Source organism: Thermothielavioides terrestris, chromosome 1, assembly GCF_000226115.1.
Source record: "Thermothielavioides terrestris NRRL 8126 chromosome 1, complete sequence".
In the NCBI taxonomy this organism is placed as follows: domain Eukaryota; kingdom Fungi; phylum Ascomycota; class Sordariomycetes; order Sordariales; family Chaetomiaceae; genus Thermothielavioides; species Thermothielavioides terrestris.
In genome coordinates, this window is record NC_016457.1 from 5,602,781 (window position 1) to 5,623,740 (window position 20,960).

Here is a 20,960-nt window from a genome sequence, read left to right on the forward strand (position 1 = left end):
CAGGCTTCTCGGCCAGACGCCAGTCCGCCTCGAATATTCTTATACGGAATACCGGATCTCTGTAAAGCCGCCACAACCTGGAGACCACGCAGGAACGGATCCTGCGCGCAATGCCCAGCCCTTGCCAGTCCGTGCATCTGCCGCCCTCTGTCCAGGGCGGTGAATCTGTTCACCTGCCGTTCCCTTCAGGGACATGAACTCCACGGAGTCGTTATCTGAGCCTCTTTCCTTCACCCCCCCCCTACTGAACATGTCGTTGACGCGACACGGTGGCCGGGATCTACGTGTAAAGTGGTTTTGCACCAATCAGACAGTTCCGCCCTGCCAGCAGACAGTAACAAACAGGGGCCTGGCAGCCAATTCCGAGGCGGCCCGCTGCGGGCCCACAGGCCTCGACGCGTTTCTCGAAACGGGCAACCAATAGCCTCGCGATTGAGCGGCTCTGAGGCACAACAAGGCAGCACAAGGCACAACAAAATCAGCCAGAAACGGCAGCTGCGGTTGCTGCATGCGAGCCCGAAGAGAAGGAGTCAGTGACCTTCGCAGCCCCGCTTGAATCCCCGTTCCCGTTTTCCCGTTTCTGAGTGGGCATCCCTGTCCAGTTCGAGTCACTCTCTCGTCCGCCTGACGCAGCCGATGCAGGGCCCCACAAGCTCGACAGGACAGGCAACCGGGATGTCAGCTCCACAATTCCCGGCCCTGGTTCGCTCGCTCTGCACGGCCTGGCAGGAGCTGCTCCGCGACAAATGGCCGAGTGCCCGCACCCCGCCTTGCACTTTCACACACCTGGCCCTGGTTCACCCGACCTGCACCTTGAGACCTGCAACACCGGCAGCTGCCTGCGCCTCACTTTGCTTTTTGCGCCTCACGAAGCGGAATCGACCTATTTGCGACTGTGCGCCCCTTGGCCGCTCCGCGAGATCAGACGCCGACCCGAACACGGATATATAAAGAGTCGGTTCCCGCGCCCTTGCTGCCGAGCTCTCCGCCCTCCTCCCCCCGTCGCGCGGCCTTTCGCAGCGTGTCGCGCGGCCTGGCTCCGCCCGCATTCCGTTGGGCACGGGAGGGGAGTTGCGACAGATTCACGGTATTTTGGGGCTGACCGCAAGCAGGATGATGTACTAGAGCCGCTGCGCTCTGATCGCGACCCAGCCAGCCTGGTGTTGGGTCGCGCAGGGAACTGGCCTGCCTCTCGCGATCCCGCGATCTCGCCCATCCGTCGTCGTCGTCGCCGTCCGCGCTGCCGCCGAGGCACCGCATTCCGGCGCCGGTCCGAGCCCGTCCTTGCCAAACTCATTCGTTCATACCCCAGCCCCCTGGAGTCCAATCGCTCCGGGACATGGTCCTCCAGGGCCTCAATGGCTACGACACCTTTTGATATACCCGCGCCCGGCAGTTCCTACGTATTCGATATCTTCAATGATGCCCCCGCGCCGCAACCGACCACGCCGGCGCTCCCCGCCGGCCCCTGCAACTACACTGACCAGAACCTGCCACGCTGTGGTTGCCGCCGGTTTTGGAGCCGCGCGTCGCTGAGCGGAGGCATCTTCCAGGACAATGTGGTCTCCAACCAAGCCGAGGTTTGCATGTGCTCGCATCATGCCTGCTTCCACGAGGACCTCCCACCCGGACAGACGCAAGCCGTGGCCACGGCGGCTGCGGCTGGTACCGCTGCTGCTGCTGCTGCTGGGGAACAGGAGAATCAAAGGCCCAGGACCAACCGGGAACCGCTGAGTCCAGTCCAGGATTTTGCTGCGCTGCGCATGCCTCCCAGCTTGGGCTCGTCGCTGGACTTCAACTTGCTGAATTTTCACACTTCGTTGCCTGCCCCACGGATGGAGGCCACAAATCCCTCCCAGTGTGAGGATGCCCGCCCCGGACAGGACAGCCCAATGCCGGACACGTTCAACAGCTGGGGCGACATGCCCCGGTCTCAAGCTGCGCGTACCCATGAACTCCCACCGTTTCCACCCCAGTGCCTGCTGTCGCCGCCACCCCCACCATCAACTGCCGCCTCCAGCCAGGCGAGATATCTTAGGCCGTTCGCGGGGAAGGGGTTGCAGACGCTAAGTAGCGCCTCGGCCTTGCGATCCGATCAGCGCCGTTCGGAGTCAGCCCCCGAGCATGACGGTGTTGAGATGGCACAAAATTCCGGGCACGTTGCAGCAGATGCTGGATCCACGCCTAAGGCGTCGCCCTCGCAGGCTCGTTCGTCGTCTGGCTCGGATGCTGCGTACCAGAGACTGGCGGACAGGGTCGATACGCACGAGCAACGGCTCGACAGACTCGAGAGCAATTCGTTTTCCATTGCCGGACATGACGACTGTCACGACAAGTACGAGCACATCGACCTGCGCGTTACTGACCTCGAGTCCCGAGTGGATGAGGTGGAAAAGATCCTCAACGACAACGGTAGTGTTGCTAGCAGCAGACGCATTGTCAGGCAGAACGGAGGCGCCGATGATGCCACGGCCAGCGTTGTTTCCGTTTCGACCGATGCGACAGCGCGACCGCCGAACCGCGCCGAGGTCTACAGCCAGCTGCAGCAGCTGCAGGCGCAAGTCAGCCAGCTCCAGGCAGCCGCGTTGCCGTCATACACCAAACCTTGGGAGCTCGAGGTCGTCTTCCTGCCGTTCCCGCTCAAGGGCATCTGGATCGAGTCGAAAGAGTTCTCGAATCAGCGCCGGTCGACTGGCTCGAATGGCGAGGGCTGGACACAAATGCCCAACACCCTAAGCAGAGCAACGCCAGACCCGCAGTCGCCTAAGTTTCAGGAGTGGCCAGGGCAGGGGCCCGAATCGAATTGGCTGCTGCCGAAGGCTTTCGCCTCTGGGCGTGTCATCGACCAGCGGTTAAGGAGCCGCGGCCTGATCAAGACGGTCCTCGTCCGAGGACCGGATGCTCGGAGCGTCCAGCTTGCCGTCCACAACGCGTTTGGGGATGTCTTGCGCATTTCGTCGTCCCACTCGGATGCCCGGTCTGGGTTCGCGCCCGAGTATCCGCTGGCCGAATTCCTCGGCCTGCGGCAAGCCTGGGTCCCGCTGCGCAAGCTTCACAAGGACTCGCGCCTACGCTTCCTCACGCCGGCCGAGATGGCGACGCCGGCTCTGTGGGACTTCACATTTCTGGTGTCGAGTGTTGTCATGAAAGCGACGGGTATCCAGCGGCTCTATATCACCCAGCCTGAGGCGTATCTGCAGGACCACCCCCTGGGCTACCACGCCCTGGAAGCAGGCTGGACATGGCAAAAGCTGCGTCAGCTGAGCAGGGTCTACCCCGACTCCCAGAGCAGCGCCGGCGACGTCCCCGAGGCCGACGCTCTGGAAGAGTGCTGGAATTGGAATGACCGCCTCGACGAGCCGCCAAGCGCGAGCGCCTCCGCGCTCAGTCTCCGCCATTCGATCCATCAACGGGCGTCCAGGCGGTCGTCGACCGAACCGTCAACGCAATTTTACACGGGGGTGCAATCGCCCATCCTCTCCAACGGCCCGGCTCGCTCCCGGACGCAATCGCCCTTCATCCAGCGGGAGCGCAAGGGTTCATGGCCGCCACACATCCGCGCCGGCTCCCTCCCACCCGTCGGCCCCGCCCTCATGTCTCCAGCCCAATCCCGCCGGCGCGTCTCGCATGCAGCCAGCGCGACTCCATATGAGCGACGCTCCTCCCCGTTCGTCTCGCGCCCTAGCCCGCGCCCGAGCCCTCGGCTTGGCGCCAACCATCACGTCAGCATCCCGTCCACCTCGGTCGCCGCCGCAGCTGTCCCTAAGCGCCGCTTCACTCGCTCGCCGAGCCTTGTGCCACGCAACACGCCACGCTGGAGCCGCACCAGCATGAGCCGCTCGCCGTCTCTAGCGCCCGGCGGCCCGTACGGCTTCCACGAAGAGCGGGACAACAGGGAGCGCCGGACCACCCCGTTCTACTACGCGACGCCGCACAGCGAAGCCGTCCACGAGCCGTACGGCTACCACCGTGCCGGCAGCCGCGGCCCGCCTCCCACTGCGACGTTGAGGACGAACGGATACGATCCCGACGATGACGAGGACGAGGACATGGATTACACCGACACCGACCGCGGATCGGAGACGGATCCATACGACAGCGAGATGACCAACCCGGACGACGAGAATCATCACCAGCAATCTCATCATCACAGCAATTCGGGGCAGCGCGGGGCGAGGCAGAACGGATCCTTTGGATTCGCGAACACGGACGGCGACGGCGACGACGCCGATCTGGACATTGACGTGTACGAGGACGAGGACGAAGACGAGCTCGACGGCGTCGACACCGACGGCGGGAACAACAACGAGAACGAGTGGCACGGCTTCGGCCGGCAACTGACTTCGTCGCCTCACCATCACCAGCACTACAGTCACCACCACCTGCTCCACCACCAGCAGCAGCAGCAGCAGCAGCCGCTCCGGCCGGAGGACATCCCCTGGGCCGGCATCGAGGACGCCGACGGCGATAGCAACATGTCGGACAGCGAGAACGTCGACCCCACCACTACCGCCACCGCGTCGTCGCAGTCGTCGCAGGCGTCGCAGGAAATCCACATCCACCAGGACGACGACGACGACGGCGACGTGGATGGCGACAGCGACGTAATCATCACTGCTGCCCATCCCAGCAACCCCCGCTCACGCGGCGAGCAGGGTGGTCATAACCATGCTGCTGCTGTTGCTGACGCCGCCAACGCCGCCGACGACGACAGCGACAACGACGCAGGAAGCACCACCAGCAGCAGCAGCAGCCAGGCGCCGAGCGAGTACTCCAGCAAGCCGGGTGCCTGGCAGATTATTCCCCCCGCCGCCGCCACGCCCACCGCCGCTCCCGCCCCGAGCGGCCCTCCTCCTCCCCATCCTACAACTGCCACCACCACCACCCACACTCCTATCGCGACAACTGCTGGCCCTGCGGGTCCTGCTCTGGCAACGACCGCCGCCGGAGGGAACAGTGGTGGAGCCGGTCTCAAAACAGGCCGTCTGACCAGCCAGAGCGGGTCGATGACGGGGATGGGGTTCCGCATCCACGAGGACGGGACCGCGACGGCCGGCCGGCCGGGCGCTGGGGAGGAGGAGGACGACGACGACGACGAGGATGAGGAGCTATTGGATACGCAGTGGGGCTGATCTTTAAAACATATGCATGCATACCTAAGCCATCTCCTCTTTTTGGGGTAACTAACTATACTACGATGACGGTGGGGTTTTTGGGGTCTCGACTGGATTTTGGATATTGGATTTACGTTTATCTGGTTGGTGGTTTTGGATAACTAGGTAACCGGGGTATGTAGAGATGTTGGGCGGTTGGTTATGAGTACACACTTATCATCGTTTGCTGTGTATTCAGCTGGCCTTGTCAGGTACATGTAACTACTGGCGACGGGCAGGGCGTAGCGGTCGCGTGGCTGTTGACGACAATGTTCATGTTTTGACGTTGAAAGAGGGGGGTAGGGTGGTAGGCGTTTGGGTGTGTCGGTGGTTGGGATGGCTTTTGGAGATACCTTGCTGTATATGGACAACCTCCCGCTGCTTACCTTACTCATTAGGTGTTTACGTTGATGTTGTCTGGGCTGTATGGCAGGCAGTCTGGGAGGTGGGGTCTGGTAAGGTGGTCTGGTATGGAATGCTCGCGGCTCTTTTAGCATTTGATAGAATTCGCATCTCACTTTTTTGGAACTATCTGCTGTCTGCTGTCTGCGATATCTTCCGCATTCACTACTAGAGCCGCTGGCATCGTGTCCTGAGTGAGTCCTGGGTGTCTCTTTCACTGCTCAGTTCGAACTGGGGCATGGCTTGCAGCGGCGGTCCAGATCTTTCTCTGCTCTGCTCTGCTCTGCTATGCGCCAATTTCTCTCACATCTGAAAGAGTCCCGGTGAAATGGGTGAGCAAGCAGCGGCGGTTTTGAGACGCTCCCAATTTTGAGTTCCCAGCATGCCGTCATATCCCCCCGCTAAGAGACCTCGATCTCTCTCAACCATCCCCTATGCGAGGCGAAATTGGAAAGAACAAGATGAATATGAACATCCCAGCAGGTATTTTCCAGCGCCAGAACGCCGACAACGCCCAACCTTGCATTTACGCCTATCTAGTTACCCCATCACGAGAAATGGATGCCCTCCTCATGGAACGCTACCACCGCACGTTAGCCGCAAGTCCCTGCTAGACAACCACGTGTCTCGACGGGGAGGAAGGAACTTCTTGAAACTCACCCAAAAGCAGCTTCAAGAAATCGTTCTGGTCGCACTGGCGGGCCCGCTTGTCGGCCAGCCCCGTGGCGGCCAGCACCTTGGCGACCTTGGCCCGGACGACCATGGCGACCTTGGACTTGGGGTTCCGGCTGGGCGTCTTGCTTGCCTCCTTGGCGGCCTCGGCTTCCTTGAGCTCTTTGAAGAAGGCGGGCATGTCCTCGTCCTCGTCGTCCTCGTCCTGGTTGTCCTGGTTGTCCTCGTCTTGGTCCATGGCTTGATCGTCGTTGCCGTCGTCGTTGTCGTCATCATCGGCCATATCAACGTCCATGCCGCTCACGGCGGCGTTATCTGCGGTGGCGGTGGAACTGTCGGCGATGGACTCGTCGATGGGGATGTTGTGGAGGGCGCAGTAGACTTTGTAATTCTGTCACAGGGCATCAGTTGGTGTGGGGGCCCACGGAGAAGGCGCGGGAAACTAACCTTCTCGCACATTGCCAGGACCTCTTTTATTGCGAAGGCGGCGCGTAATGTCTTGTTTTTGCGGTTGCTATGCGTGTCGGGGTTAGTCGTCTCTCTCGGTCACGGCCGGGGCGCTGGGTCACGCACAATGCGATACGGAGCAGGCCGTCAAACTCCTAATCAAAGTCAGCGAGTGAAGTGCGGTTTATCAACTCGTTGAGATGCACACCTCGAAAGCAACATTGGGCCTTGCCGAACCGAGCTGGAAGTCGCAGGTCATCAGCATTCATGCCTGTGGACCGGCTAGGGCATCCGTACCAGAGGTTCTATCCTGACGACTTCCGGGGCAGTCAGTCAATGGCCTGCACGAGCAAGTACTAGCCCACTTACCATCACTTTCTACCTTAGGTGGCGGCTTGAAGTTTTGTTTCCCTACTTTCTGCAGTGGGTATCAGCCGGCTGTGGGCGGGGAGTCCGGGGTCGGGGTCCAGGGGCCCGTCCATACCATGATGTGTTTACAGGTGGCCCAAAAGTTCACGTTCACGCTCAACCGCGAATACAGAGCATCTCCGGGCCGTGCAACCAGTCTCTTGGCGAATTCTCGTTGAAACTACGGAAGGTCAGCTGGGCCGAGGGGGTAAAGTTCCCCGGCCGAGGACGCACCATGAGCACGGCGACCCTGGGCGGGTTCGGCATGGACAGCATCTTGAAGACGAGCGGGCTGCTGATCTGGTAGGGCGTGTTGGAGATGAGGGCGTCGCAGGGGGGCAGCTCGGGCAACTTGATGACGTCGCCGAGGATGACTTCGAGCTTCTTGGCGAGGGGCGTGCCCTGCACGCGCTTGGTGACTTCGGCACCCATTCGGGGATCGAGTTCGATTGCTATGACCTTCTTTACCTTCTCGAGCGCGCGGACCGTGACTGTCGACATTTGCCCCGTCCCGTCAGCACCGTGGCTTGCGAATGCGGCAGCCGGGATGGGGGGGGGGGGAGAGAGGAGGAGGGGGTAAAATGCTAACTGTTTCCGGTGCCCGGACCGACCTCGACGACGACATCGGTGGGCTTGAGGAAGGCCTTCTCGACGATGGCATCGCTGATTCCCGGGTTCTTGAGGATGTGCTGGCCAATGTCCTTGTCGAAGCGGAAGATGTTGGTGCTGCCCACCGCCCCCTTGGACCCTTTGGACGCTTTGCGGTCGTAGGGCCCGCTGCCGGCGCCCGCACGCTTCTGCTTGGGCGCTTTCGGCATTGTGGATTGCGAGGAAGGGAAGGTCCGTATAGAATTTTTGTGAGTCGACGCCGAGACACCAGAACGCCGTTGCTCACCGCATACCACAGGACGTTATCGCTATCATCGCCCAGCACGACGTATATTTTCACTTTTTTGGTGCCCCAGAGCCGGCAGTAAAAAAGATGACCCCGCCAAAATTGATAAGATATGGATCTCTAATTCAGACCGCTTGCCCAGATGGGCAAGTGAGGCCGCCAAGAGAACTCGGGGATCCAGTCGACCAGGAACGCGACGAAATACGCGTACGGAGTACGGAGTACAGTCGGAGTACCCGCATTCAGCAAGCAGCGTGTGTCGAATCTTGGCCGACCGGGCGCAAGATATTCAACAAACTGCATGAGAACTAACTCTAGTGACGGGCATCAATCGTATTTCTGAGGCTTCCTTGAATCAGTACGATACCTACACCGCAGCGTTAGCGTCACGTTGTGTCATCGTGTATGTCAGTCTTCCGCTGTTACATGTAGCGTACGCGTACAGTACATGTACATGTAATCCGTACTGAGAGCGTGCTCTTGCACGGCATCCCCCCTGGTCTCGACTGACGTAACTCGGGTAGGTAAAACTGCCCGGCCGCGCGAGCTTTGCGGCGGAGCTGGTTTGGGAAGGCAGATTCGCCGATTCTCACAGCATCGCATCTCTCAGCGCCTCGCAGCGCCTCACACCGTCCGACGGTCCCTTGGCTCCTCCTCTCATTTCGTTGGCCAATCCGTCGAATCACCAGCGGGGCTGGTTTTCTGCTGCTGGCAGGGCCGTGCATTCAAGAAGACTCGGCCGAAGAACGCTCACGACTATGCAGTTATTTATCAACCGTTCATTGTCGTCATCTTTGGCCCGCCGCCCTGTCGACGATTCCGGGTAGTAAGTCCAAGGTAGTACGAACTTGATTGTGCTACACACACGCTGCGCCGTCCCCAGTCCCCGCCATGTCGATACGCATCGTCCTGGACAGCCCGCCCGAGTTCTACACCAACCTCGACATCATCCGCGGCCAGGTCGTGCTCTCGCTGAGCCGCCACGAACATGTCGGCGCCGTCGTCGTCAAGCTCGAGGGCGAGTCGCGGACCGCCCTCGGCGTGCCGCCCGACAACCCGGGCCTGGGCATCGCCTCAGACCCCCGCGACCGGCCCTCCGCCGGCGACACGCTCCACGAGAACCACAAGATCTTGTACCGCCTCACCCAGGTCTTCCCCAACCCGAACGCCCCCGTCGGCCCGCCCCCCTACGTCCTCAACCCGGGCCAGCACCGCTTCCCGTTCGAGTTCAAGTTCCCGTTCAACAACAGCTGCAGCAACTCCGAGGCCATGGCCCGCATCGGTGGCGTCGTCGGCTCCGGCGGCATCTTCGGCCCCGGCTTCCGCGTCATGGACGGCACCAAGCAGCTGATGTACTCGCACGTCACCAAGACCCTGCCGCCCAGCTTCACCGGCTTCCCGGGCGAGGCCGAGATCCGCTACTACGTCAAGGTGACCGTCCAGAGGCCGGGCCTGTTCAAGGAGAACTGGCGGTACCAGCTGGGCCTGAAGTTCCTCCCCATCGAGCCCCCCAGACCGCCCCCGACGAACCAGGAGGCCTACGCCCGCCGCCCCTTCGCCTTCCATGCCCGGAGTTGCAGCCCGGCGCCGTACAAGAAGCGATCGTCCTTCTTTGGGTGGCAGCCTGCCGGCGGGCCCTCAACACCCACGAACGGGAACCCCAAGCTCGCCCCGCCCGCCGACGGCTCGTCGCCCGGCGCAGCAGCCCAGCCGCCCTCCGTCGAGATGTCCGCTCGGCTGCCCCACCCGGCCATCCTCACCTGCAACAAGCCGATACCGCTGCGCCTCATCGCAAAGAAGCTGGTGCCCTCGCAGGCTGAGGTGTACCTAATAGCCATGCAAATCGATCTCGTCGGCAGGACCACCGTCCGCTGTCATAGCCTCGTGAACACCGAGCTCAGCCGCTGGGTGATTATGGCGCGCCAAGGCCTCTCCGTGCTGGTATCCAAGCCCGATGATCCCGTCGGGTGCGAGTGCGTCGTGCCAGACAGCCTGTGGAGCAGCTTACCGCTGCCCAACACCGTCATGCCCAGCTTTGTCACATGTAATCTCAGGTTCGTGTTCTCTGAGCATTGGTTGTCAACGCGCCTATCTGTCTCTCTTGTCTCTGCGTCTTGCTCATCATTGCTCCCAGCCGCGACTACCGGCTCGAAGTCAAGCTCGGCCTAGCCTGGGGCAAGCCGCCGCCCGCGAGCACGTCTCTGCTCGGGAACCGCAGCAGAAGAGACCTCGCTGATCTCCCACAAGAACTCCACCTCCCCCTGACCTTCAGCAGAATCGAGGTCTACTCCGGCATGGCCCCGCCACCCGCCCTAGTCGAAGCCATGCGCCAGGGCCGCGGCCGGACCTCACACCTCCGACCCCAACACCAACCATCCCAACCGCCCCAGACCGGCCGCCCGCCCTCCGCGCCAGCGCCCACCCTCCCGCCGCGCCGCCCCGCGTCGTCCCAACCCGGCGCGCAGCAACAACCACCGGCCGACGACCCCGACGCCGCCCTGCTCTACCCGCCCCAGCTCCGCCCAGGCCAGGACCGCCCGCCCTACGACGACGCCCCGCCCACGTACGAGGAGGCCATGGCCGAGGAGATGACCGGCCCGCTGGTCATGCCGCCCGCCTCCGCCCGCCCGGCCTACAGCGGCGTGACGGACGAGAACGGGCCGAGCAGCCTCGCCGGGCGGTCGGAGAAGAGCTAGCCTGGGCTGTTTGGGGGGTGGTTTTGTTCTAATTCAGGTTGGGGTATCTTGGGATTCATCAGGGGTGTCACGGGATGCCCCGTGACGTGGTTGGTTGCAGGTAGATAAGATAGTGCGTACGCACTAGTCCGCATCCGGACTAGTGCGGGGTTGTGGGCTGATGAGGATATCCTCTACGCTCTACAGCCATCTCCCACTTCCTTTCCTCGCGCAACTACACAAGTCAATACACTACTATAAGGTTGCATCACCATCACTCCTATGATAGTTGGTTGCGCCTACTTCTTTACGTTGCACGTCTCCTTCGTTATTTTCGTTTTCTCCTATATATACCACGTTTTACGTGCTTTTCCGGCTTGATTGGCGCGTTCCGACCGACCGGCCGACCGACTGACCGACCGACTTATCGACCGACCGACTTATCGACTGACCGACCGACCGATTGGTGTTGCGTATAGCGTAAGGTGTTACGTTCCGACATTTAGCCTCGAGAGGCTGGGAACCAATTGAGCTAGTAGGTTCCCTAATATATGTTTTTCAGTATTCTCCGACTTCTTTGCGATTTTTCGAGCTTTTCTATACGGCTATTTAGGCTTAGTTTCTATAATGAGCGACCTAGTAGACGATATCACTGCTCGTATAGTGGGCCTTTCTACTAACGAGGATACCTATGATCGATATAGCGAGTTCGCTATTGCCTTAGTACAGTACCTATACCTTATCGGTTTCTTTACTATATATAACGAGCCGATTATATATAGCCCAAGACCTATCTAGTTCTACCTAGAGGCTAGGATCAACCCTAAGGTCGATAACCTATTTAAAATTCTTGATACTATAATTTATAAGTATAATAATTACTTTAAGGGCCTAAACAATAAGATAGTATATCTATAGTAGCTACTTTATAAGTCTAATAAGGTAGCTAAGAACTATAAGGCGGTTACGAAAGCGCTAATATCAGTAATTAGTAAGATCGAGGGTAGCGATATAATGATAATCTTGATTAAGTACCCTAAGGTATTTACTAAAGACACTACCAACTTAGTAAAGTGTATAGAGGAGTTTAAGCACTGGTAATAGCGTGTTTGTACTATCTAGATAGACTATTTATATAAGTTCTCGACGGAGCGCTAGAAGTTGACCTACTTCCTTTTAGTACTAGGAGGCTCTACCCTTTATAGTATTTCGAAGCGTCTAGAGGTAGTTATAGCCTACCTAGAGGAGCTAGAGCAATAGGTATAGTGTTCTATAGAGGATATAATCGTAGAGCTATTGAAGTAGTATAATATATTCGATAAAAAGACGGATATACTCTAGAAGATAACCTAGCTACGCTAGGATAGCGATTATACTAATTTCGACCGTTTTATATTGTATTTTATAACCTTAGCAACTACTCTTAAGTAGAATAATAAACAGAAGGTTATATAGTTTAAATTGCATTTATATAATAAGCTTAAGAAAGCGATTGAGAGTTAGGACGATATACCTAATGATAACGACTTTGAAAGTTAGGTAGAGAAATACTAGTATATTACAAACTGTTAGACTACTATAGTAGCTCTTAATAAGATAGGTAAGGGCCTTAAGAAGACTATTAGCAATAGTGATACTGGCTACAATAGTAAGAAAGATGCTAGTAAGGCGGGTAAGCCGATAGACCTTAATAAGATAAAGCTCGCTATAGCGTATTTTTTTAATGACGTCTTAAACTACTGTTATACTAATGGTCTATACTTCAACTACAATAGTTCCGATCACGCTACTTAAAGCTATAAGTAGAAGACAGATACTAGCGTAGGCTAGGGCCGAGGCCGTAGTGGCTATAGCGGTAGCGGCGGTTACAGTAGGTTCAATAGCTTTAGCGGATTTAATAGTAACAGTGGTTTTAGCGGCTCTAGTACCACCTTTAGCAACAACGTTATATCTAGCGGATCATTTACTAGGTTTAGTAGACTTAGTACCAATATCAACACCTTAGGTTTATCTAGCCGAGGCGCCCCTACTAGCGGCGCCTAGTAGTAGAGCACTACTAGATTCGGCACTTTTGGAGGCGGGTTCAGCGGCTCTAGCTATAGCGGCTACGGTGGCTTTGGCTGTGGTGGCGGTAGTAGCTGTAGTACGACTTAGCATTTACGCTTTATAGATATATCCGAGTATATCGACAATTACAATATTGGGTTTGTCCTTAGAGAGGTTACCAATGACTAAGCTAGTACTAAGGGTAGCGCTAGCTAGGATATAAACTAGGGAAACGTATAACCCTTGAGCAAAGTTGCGTTTAAAGGTATAGAATAGGATTATAGCAATAGGGAACTAAGGATCGTTTCGCTTATTTAGGCTATCTAACTATTAGCGCTATAGGTAGTCCAACTAAATCTATCCTCTTTGTCTTATATATTATCGTCGATTTATATATCGTTCTATATATCTCGCTTATTGATTCTAGCTATATAGCGCTAGCCTTTATAGACTTTTAGTTCGCTATACGATATTACGTTCTATTGCGATAGTTGCCTTGGAAACAGCCACTTTTCTTAGCCAATAGCAGGCTTTCCTTCTAGATCGAATAGTATATCGAGCTTCCATTTAGTGTTAGCGACCACTAGGAACTCCTCTTCTTTTTCGTTACAACGCTTTCCCTAGAAAACCTTGTTATCTTTAGCCTACTATAGCTATAGCGGTATAACCTAGAAGTAGCTTAGGACTTACTACGCCTACGTTTTATTGAGTGTTGCTAAGGCAATTGTCTACTACTATACCTCTTTAGCTAATAGGCGCCTATAGGAGGAAGCGACCGTCAACAACTAAGTTAGCTAATCTTATACCAATTGGTATACTAACTTTGCTTTAAGAACTACGCTAATAGGCGTATTACTAGCCTTAGTTGGGCCTTCTAGGCCACTGTTGAAGAGGTTCCCAACAAGGGCGAGCTACTACTCCCTTCTTTGGTAGCGACTTGCCGGGATAGGCCGCGACTCCCTTCTTTAGTAGCGACTCGTCAACGCTCTCTCTAGCAATTAGAGAAGTAGCGCCGTTATCGATAGAAAGTGCAACTCCTAAGGTACTGTAAACGTATATTTGTAAATAGCCCGAGGTAGACGCTAGTACTACTAGGCGCGTAGGCCAGAGTAGTTAAGGAGGCACCACCGATAATAAGGACAACGTTGGCGGCTATAGAGATAAGGGTAAGCGTATATCGAACGCTCTTTATCTATCGTCTATAGCTATAAGCGCTTTCACGACTATACCTACGATATAGGCGTATCAATCTAAATAATATTAGGTTGCTAAACGCCTAGAATTTTATACTATTATATAAAGCAGATAGCGTTATAGTGATAACGATTACCCTAAAGGAGCTTTAGGAAGCTATTAAGAATGATCTAGGCGAAGGCGTCTACCTACTATACCTACTTAACACCTTCTTTAAAGACCTCTTATATCGCTAGGGGGATATAGAGTTTTATAAGGCCTAGCTCCCTAAGAACCTTTACAACTTTATTAACGACTATTGGTAAAATAGTAAGTATAACCGTTGGATTATAGAGGACGATGTTAAAAAGTTTTTCAATAAGGTGGATATACCTAAGCTAATAGTAGAGGATATTAAAGTATAGCTACTGTTATAGTATCACGATCTTTTTGAAGCTTTCCTTTTAAAAGAGGCTAATACCCTTCTACTATATCGCTTATACAATTATAAGATCAAGGTAATCTTAGGCAGTAAGCTCCTATACTCGAGGAACTGCCTATTCTCGCCTATAGAACTGTAGGTAATCAAGCGTTGGTTCAACAACTAGTTGGACAAAGGTTTTATCTATATATCTAAGTCTAGTGTTGTGTCGCTAATCCTCTTAGCCTAGAAACCTAACGGCGGTATCTGTATTTGTGTAGACTACTATAGTGTCAATAATATATCGTTTAAGAACCAATACTCTATTCCATTAGTCTAAGAGACCTTAGACGCGATCTATAAAGCTACTATTTTGGCTAAACTCGATATAATCGTTATATTCAACTGTATATAGATTGTAGAGGGCTATAAATGGCTTATAGCCTTTATTACTAGGTTCGGCCTTTATAAGAGTTTAGTTACCCTATTTAGGTTGTAAAGTATACCTACGACGTTCTAGTATTATATCAACGACATCTTGTACAATATATTAGATAAGTACATTACTATATACTTCGACGATATCCTTATATATTTTAGTAGTAAGGAGGAGTATATAGCCTAGGTCTGAGAGGTTCTGAAGCATCTTATTGACGTTGGCCTATAGGCCGATCTTAATAAGTATAAGTTCTATACTAAGAGAACGAAATACCTTAGTATAATCATCACTTTGGAGGGCGTTGAAATAGACTTAGAGAAGGTCGTAGTAGTTATAGCTTAGAAGTAGCCAATAACGAAGAGGTAGCTTTAGCGCTTCCTAGGCTTCGCTAACTTCTATAGACGGTTTATCTATAATTTCTCTAGTATTGTAAAACCTCTCTATAATCTGACAAAGAAGGTAGGCAGCTAGTACTAGTCAGATATATATTAGACGGCTTTTAAGAGGCTTAAATGTACGTTCATTACTATACTAGCGCTATATATCTACGATTGGTCTAAGCTTATAGTGGTCGAGGTAGACGCCTCTAACTAGTTAGTAGGAGGTATACTCCTTTAGCTAGGGGATAACGGCGAACTTTGTTTTATAGCCTATTTCTCTTCGAAGTATAGCGTCTAGGAATATAACTATAATATCTACGATAAGGAACTCCTAACGATTATTAAAGTATTAGAGGAATAGTGTCTTAAGTTAGAGGGTATATCTAAGAGGTTCGATATTATTATTGACTATAAGAACCTATAGACATTTGCTACTACGAAGTAGCTTTCCCTACGATATATACGGTAGTTGAAATTCTTATTACAGTTCAATTTCTATATTATATACCGCCCTAGATTAGTGAATATATAGCCTAATATACTTAGCCGTAAGCCTAAGTATATTCTCGATAGCTAGGATAACTAGCTTCGTAATAGGTAGAGGCTATTGATTGAGCTAGAGCGCTTCGACCTAGTTTTCTTTGCCTTTAGGGAGGGCAGCGAAGATAGTATTGACTTACGACTCTTCTAGCTCGACCTTTTATAGCTACTCGACTCACTGATCGATACGTCTTACCGGTTCTCGCCCTTCTTAGCCGATATACTAGCAGTATTATATAACCTAGGTATATAAGCGTAGTCTACAACTATTAAACAACGACTCTATATCTTATTTATAGAATGCTATAAGGTAGTAGGCAAAGTCTACTTTAGGGACTACCTATTGATCGATCCCAACGATTATAACTTATAGCTCTAGATCATCTACTATATATACGCCTTAGGTCCTAGTAGGCATTTGGGTAAGACGAAGACAATCGACCTTCTAAATAGGAGGTATTAGTAGCTAGGGATAAGTTAGGCCGCTAGGATTTACTATAAGGCGTACCTCCTCTACGATAAAACGAAAACTCTAAGGTCTCTATTAGCTAGCTTCTTAAAGCCCTTGCCTCTGCCGTTGTCGTTATAGAAAGATATCTCTATAGACTACGTTACCTTGCTACTACTATATATATAGCAGAGTTGTATCTACCGCTATATTGCTATAGTTGTCAATCGGCTTACTAAAATATAGCACTTCCTTACAATAGAGACCCTAGACATTGACGAATTGGCCAACCGATTTATTAAACGTATATACTCGTTGTATAGTATACCCAATATAATCGTCTCTAACTATAGTACCTAGTTCATCTCTATATTTTAATATATACTATCAACGTAGCTAAGCATTACGTTAAAGCCCTTGTTAACTTTCTATTCTTAAACTAATAGTTAGACTAAGCATATTAATACTAAGCTAGAACAGTATTTATAGTTGTTCGTCGACTAGGTATAGGATAACTAGGTGGACTAGCTGCTATTTGTAGAGTTCGCTAGGAACAACGTAGTGTCCAAGACTATAAGCGTATCACTGTTCTTCGCTAATTATAGTTTCTATCCTAGGATAGGTGTCGAGCCTACAACGCTATACCTATCGAACCTAACTAAAGTATAGCGATACAAGTTCTTCTAAACGTCTAAGATAGCTAACTATTTCTAGATAGTCCTCGAGTATATTATAGTACTTTCGAAGTAAGTGTAAGATCAGTATAAGGAGGGTACGAACTACTAGCGATCCAACGTATTGGTCTACTATAAAGGAGACAAGGTTATATTTAGTATAGAGAACTATAGTATAGGCTAACTAAGTACAAAGCTAGAGCCCCGATAGAAGGGCCTATTTGTAGTAAGCAAAGTATCTTTATATACAGTGACGCTATAGCTCCTAGCCAATATACAGATCTTTAATACTTTCTACGTCTTATATATATAGCTATATAAAGGAGGCGATAGAATACCTAGGTAAAAGGAAGTAGAATAGGATATATAAGCAAATTGTAGTAGGGTCATTATATATATAGACGATAGCTAGGAGGTTGTCAAATAGAAGTTTAAATCTATCTTCGACTACGACAAGTTCAACAATAGCTAGTAGTATTACCTAGTTGACTAGGAAGGCTACAACCTAACTTAGCAACCTATTTCAGATTTATATAACTACAACGATACTATCTAGGATTTCTATAATATATATCCAGAGCTGCTAGGCCCCCTAGCCTAGGTCTCTCGACGACAAAGACAAGTATATAGAGGAGAGGAGGTTCAACGTCAAGCTCATTACGAAGTAAGCTATACAATACAATAACTGAGGCGGAGCGCCTAGTTGGTAGGGCAACGACTAGATTAAGGCGACCTTATTACCCACCGTCGCTCTTTAACGATTTCTTATAAACAAGGGTACTTCGGCTACTAGCGACTACGCTAGGAACGATAGCCTAGCATAGCGCCAGCCTAGAGGCAGCTCTAGCCGCGGCTACAAGCGAATGGCTATAGCTACGAACGAGCACCTAAGGGAGCTCTAGCCACAGCTATAAGCAACTAGCCACGGCTACGAGCGAGCATTTGAAGATGACTTTAGCTATAGCTACGAGCGACTAGCCGTAGCTATAAGCGAGCATTTGAAGGTAGCTCCGGCCATAGCTACGAGCGACTAGCCATAGCCGTAAACGAGCATTTGAAGGTGGCTCCGGCCATAGCTACGAGCGATTGGCCATAGCCGCGAGCGAGTACCTAAAGGTGGCTCCGGCCACAGCTATAAGTAGCCGGCTATAGCCGCGAGCCAAGGTCTTCTTTAAGATCAAGCGAAGCGTAAAGCTAAAGAAACTTATAACGGCTCCCTACAAGCGGTAGGACTAGACATTTACATCGCATAGGCCCTTCCTTAAGGGCTAGCATATATAGCTTACCGATACCCCGGGTACGCTAGAAATGTAAGACGGAGATACCCTAGAAGTTCACTAGGAATAGGTCGATAGGCCTACCAATACCCCAGATATACTAGAAATACAAGACGGAGATACCCTGGAAGTTCACTAGGAACAGATCGATGGCTTCTGAACATTGTTTAGGAGTTCCTTATGGGAATCTGGTGCCTTGGAGGAGGGGGCCTGTTTTGGAAGGGGGGGTAGTGTTATAGGATGCCCTATAACGTAGTTGGTTATAAGTAGATAAGATAGTACGTACACACTAGTCTATATCTAGACTAGTGCGGGGTTGTAGGCTGATGGAGATATCCTCTACGCTCTATAGCCATCTCCTACTTCCTTTCCTTACACAACTATATAAGTCAATACACCACTATAAGGTTGTATCACTATCACTCCCGTGATAAGGGGTTCAAGGGTAGAGGGGGAAGGGCGTTGGGTGTGTATATAGGAGAGGAAGGGGGCGTTAAGGGCTTAAACAATGAGAGTAAGCAAGAAAATAATGAAACACCCTAGATGGGGGAAGAATCGCCTAAAAGAAGGAACATGAGGTAGGATGGGACTAGATTACTGTCTTAGCTTCCTCTAGCTTAGCGTCACTATTCTTTCTAGTGTACTATAGTAATAATTGCATCTGCATCACAGGTGGTAGATAGGCGCATCGGTTTAGTTTATCTATCTAAGCTAGGTGGCTTAAGTTGTACAATCACCTACAATAAGTCATTAGCCGGATCTGGATTAGCCAACTTAACCCCACCAACCCCCCCCTCTTCCAAAGCATACCACAACGTCAAAATTGAAGATATTTGAACAGTAGTTAGATCATCAGATAGCCAAAAGAACAGAGATGATGACTAGTTACATAGAAAATCAGTAGTGGGTTGCACCACCTTTGTTGTAAACGTATTCCTTGTATCGGGCTACAAATGAGAGGACTACCCTCTCCCAATTAGCTAGGGTCAGCCTGTTCTATTCCTCTCGCAATATATCCTCCATCTCCTGGATACTATAGATTCGATAGCGCCTCTGGCTGATCCTCAACTTTATAATCCTCTAGATGTTCTCGATCGGGTTCAAATCTAAGCTCTACACCGGCTAATCCAGAACTACTATTTTGAGCCTAGCTTCGTAGGTTTGAGTGGCCTTTGAACTATAATAACTAGCTCTATCTTCCTACTAAATAGCCTAGCCTTATACCTCGAAGACCCTCTAATAGAAAGGAAAGGCGTAGTCCTTTAAAACTAGGGTAATATAGCTCTTTGAGTTTATCTAAGTGCTATTAGGTAAGACTACTAAGTCTGACTTATTGTAGAGGGAAATCGTACCCTAAACCCTGACCGAAGACCTCTTAGATTTGAAGCTTAGCTTTAGGTTCTAGCTCTCGTATATAGTGCCTTTCTTCTAGCGAACCTAGGGCGGCGTTGTATCGATTCTAAGCTCGAACGTAGCCTCGTCGGAAAAACAGATATAAGCAATGTCTTTTAGCTAAAGATATTGCCAAATTCGACACTGTTTGAGCCTATTCTTTTTATAGGCCTTAGTGAGATACGGCTTTCAGCGAGGGCGAAAGGCGTAGTACTCGTTCTTAGCCAAGTACTTACGTATAGTATTGGGATGAAGCCGGAACCCTGATTTCGAGGGGGTACTAAGGCACACAAGGGTTTCGAACGGATAGTTGTATATATATCGAACAAAACGACGTTCGGCTCGCGAATCGAGCTTCGGAGGCCTGCTAATTCTTTTTACGGGCTTCCATTCCGGGTCGTTCGACTTCCGTAGCCGTCGGATAATATAGGTAATAGTTGACTTCGGGACCCTACATTCGGCCTTGATCTTCGAGGCTGAATATCCAAGTACCCAGAGGGCCTAGATAACTGCAATCGTCTCTGAAGAATGCTCCCAACGGCTAGTCTTTGGTTTATAAGCTATTGTGGTGGTTGTGGTAGATAGAATGTAGAAAAAAGGTGGGTTCAAGAAGCGGGGTAGGGAGGAGAAGCTTGGAATTCCAAAAACGGCTAATGACTTATTGTAGCTGATTGTACATTATATATAGATTTTTTCTGTTTTTCTTTCTTTTTTTCTTTTTTTCTTTTTTTCTTTTTCTTTTTTCTCTTTTCTCTTTTTCTCTTTTTATTTTTTTTTCTTTTTTTTTTCTTTTATATATACTTGTACTGCTAGCACAGGAACAGAGGGACCTGATAACCATGGCCGGCGATATTGCTGTAAACCTACCTACCTACCTGGTATATACCTACAACCCCCGCTTAGATTGAACTGCTGCACCCGAACAAACCCGCGCTTTTCTCTGTTCTTGTCGTCCCTCTATTTCTCCATCTCGAAACAGCACTCTGAGCCTCTCCCATCTGGACAAGACAAGAGCATGTCTCAGTCGAGAGACAACAGACAGACCATCATTTATGCTCAAGGAGTCAATGAACCTACCTACCTTACCTACCCGCCTACCCACCACTCCGGGTCGCCGCGAGGATAGAACAAGCACCCGGTGACCACTCTCACTGTAGACCCAGCCTGGCAGCTCGGCAGAGGCACCATCAATCTATAATCCTCACCCACCCGGCAGCCCTGACCTAGGCTGGGCAAACACAGAGCACACCAACCTGACATTCCGATTAGGCTAGCGGAGCCATGATCGAAAATGCCTTCACGGATGGCTGACGAAGGCATCAGCTAGCAGTAGCTTGTATGTACAGTACAGACAGACCTAGCTACCTTACCTACCATCCTATCATAAACACACAAAAGATGCCCTACAACAGACCCCCATGTCCATGCTGACGCCCAACCCGAGAACCCCTCAAGCGCCCGCCTCGCTGGGTAGTTGTAGGCAACGCCGATTCATCCTTGCTTGCCTCCTGTGTTGCA

The 20,960-nt window shown here is 51.7% G+C and overlaps 3 protein-coding genes across 3 annotated transcripts; 2 read left to right on the forward strand and 1 right to left on the reverse strand.

Annotated features, from left to right (window-relative positions):
* The first annotated feature begins 639 nt into the window (after positions 1-639).
* Positions 640-5,203, forward strand: THITE_2109139 (uncharacterized protein). The gene has a single exon (XM_003649910.1). The coding sequence runs from the start codon at positions 1,359-1,361 to the stop codon at positions 5,130-5,132; it is 3,774 nt and encodes a 1,257-aa protein (XP_003649958.1). The 5' UTR covers positions 640-1,358; the 3' UTR covers positions 5,133-5,203.
* Positions 5,204-5,876: 673 nt separating this feature from the next.
* On the reverse strand, positions 5,877-8,038 carry THITE_2109142 (uncharacterized protein). The gene is made up of 10 exons (XM_003649911.1): positions 7,672-8,038; positions 7,317-7,573; positions 7,159-7,263; positions 7,044-7,092; positions 6,972-6,991; positions 6,883-6,915; positions 6,801-6,829; positions 6,675-6,741; positions 6,216-6,618; positions 5,877-6,135 (listed from the first exon to the last, which is right to left on the reverse strand). The coding sequence occupies exons 1-10, from the start codon at positions 7,898-7,900 to the stop codon at positions 6,104-6,106; spliced, it is 1,224 nt and encodes a 407-aa protein (XP_003649959.1). The 5' UTR covers positions 7,901-8,038; the 3' UTR covers positions 5,877-6,103.
* An 830-nt stretch (positions 8,039-8,868) lies between these two features.
* Positions 8,869-10,673, forward strand: THITE_121336 (arrestin-like protein; the record flags this gene model as incomplete). The annotated part of the gene is made up of 2 exons (XM_003649912.1): positions 8,869-10,031; positions 10,112-10,673. 2 exons carry the CDS (start codon positions 8,869-8,871, stop codon positions 10,671-10,673), a joined length of 1,725 nt encoding a protein of 574 aa, XP_003649960.1.
* Positions 10,674-20,960: the final 10,287 nt, after the last annotated feature.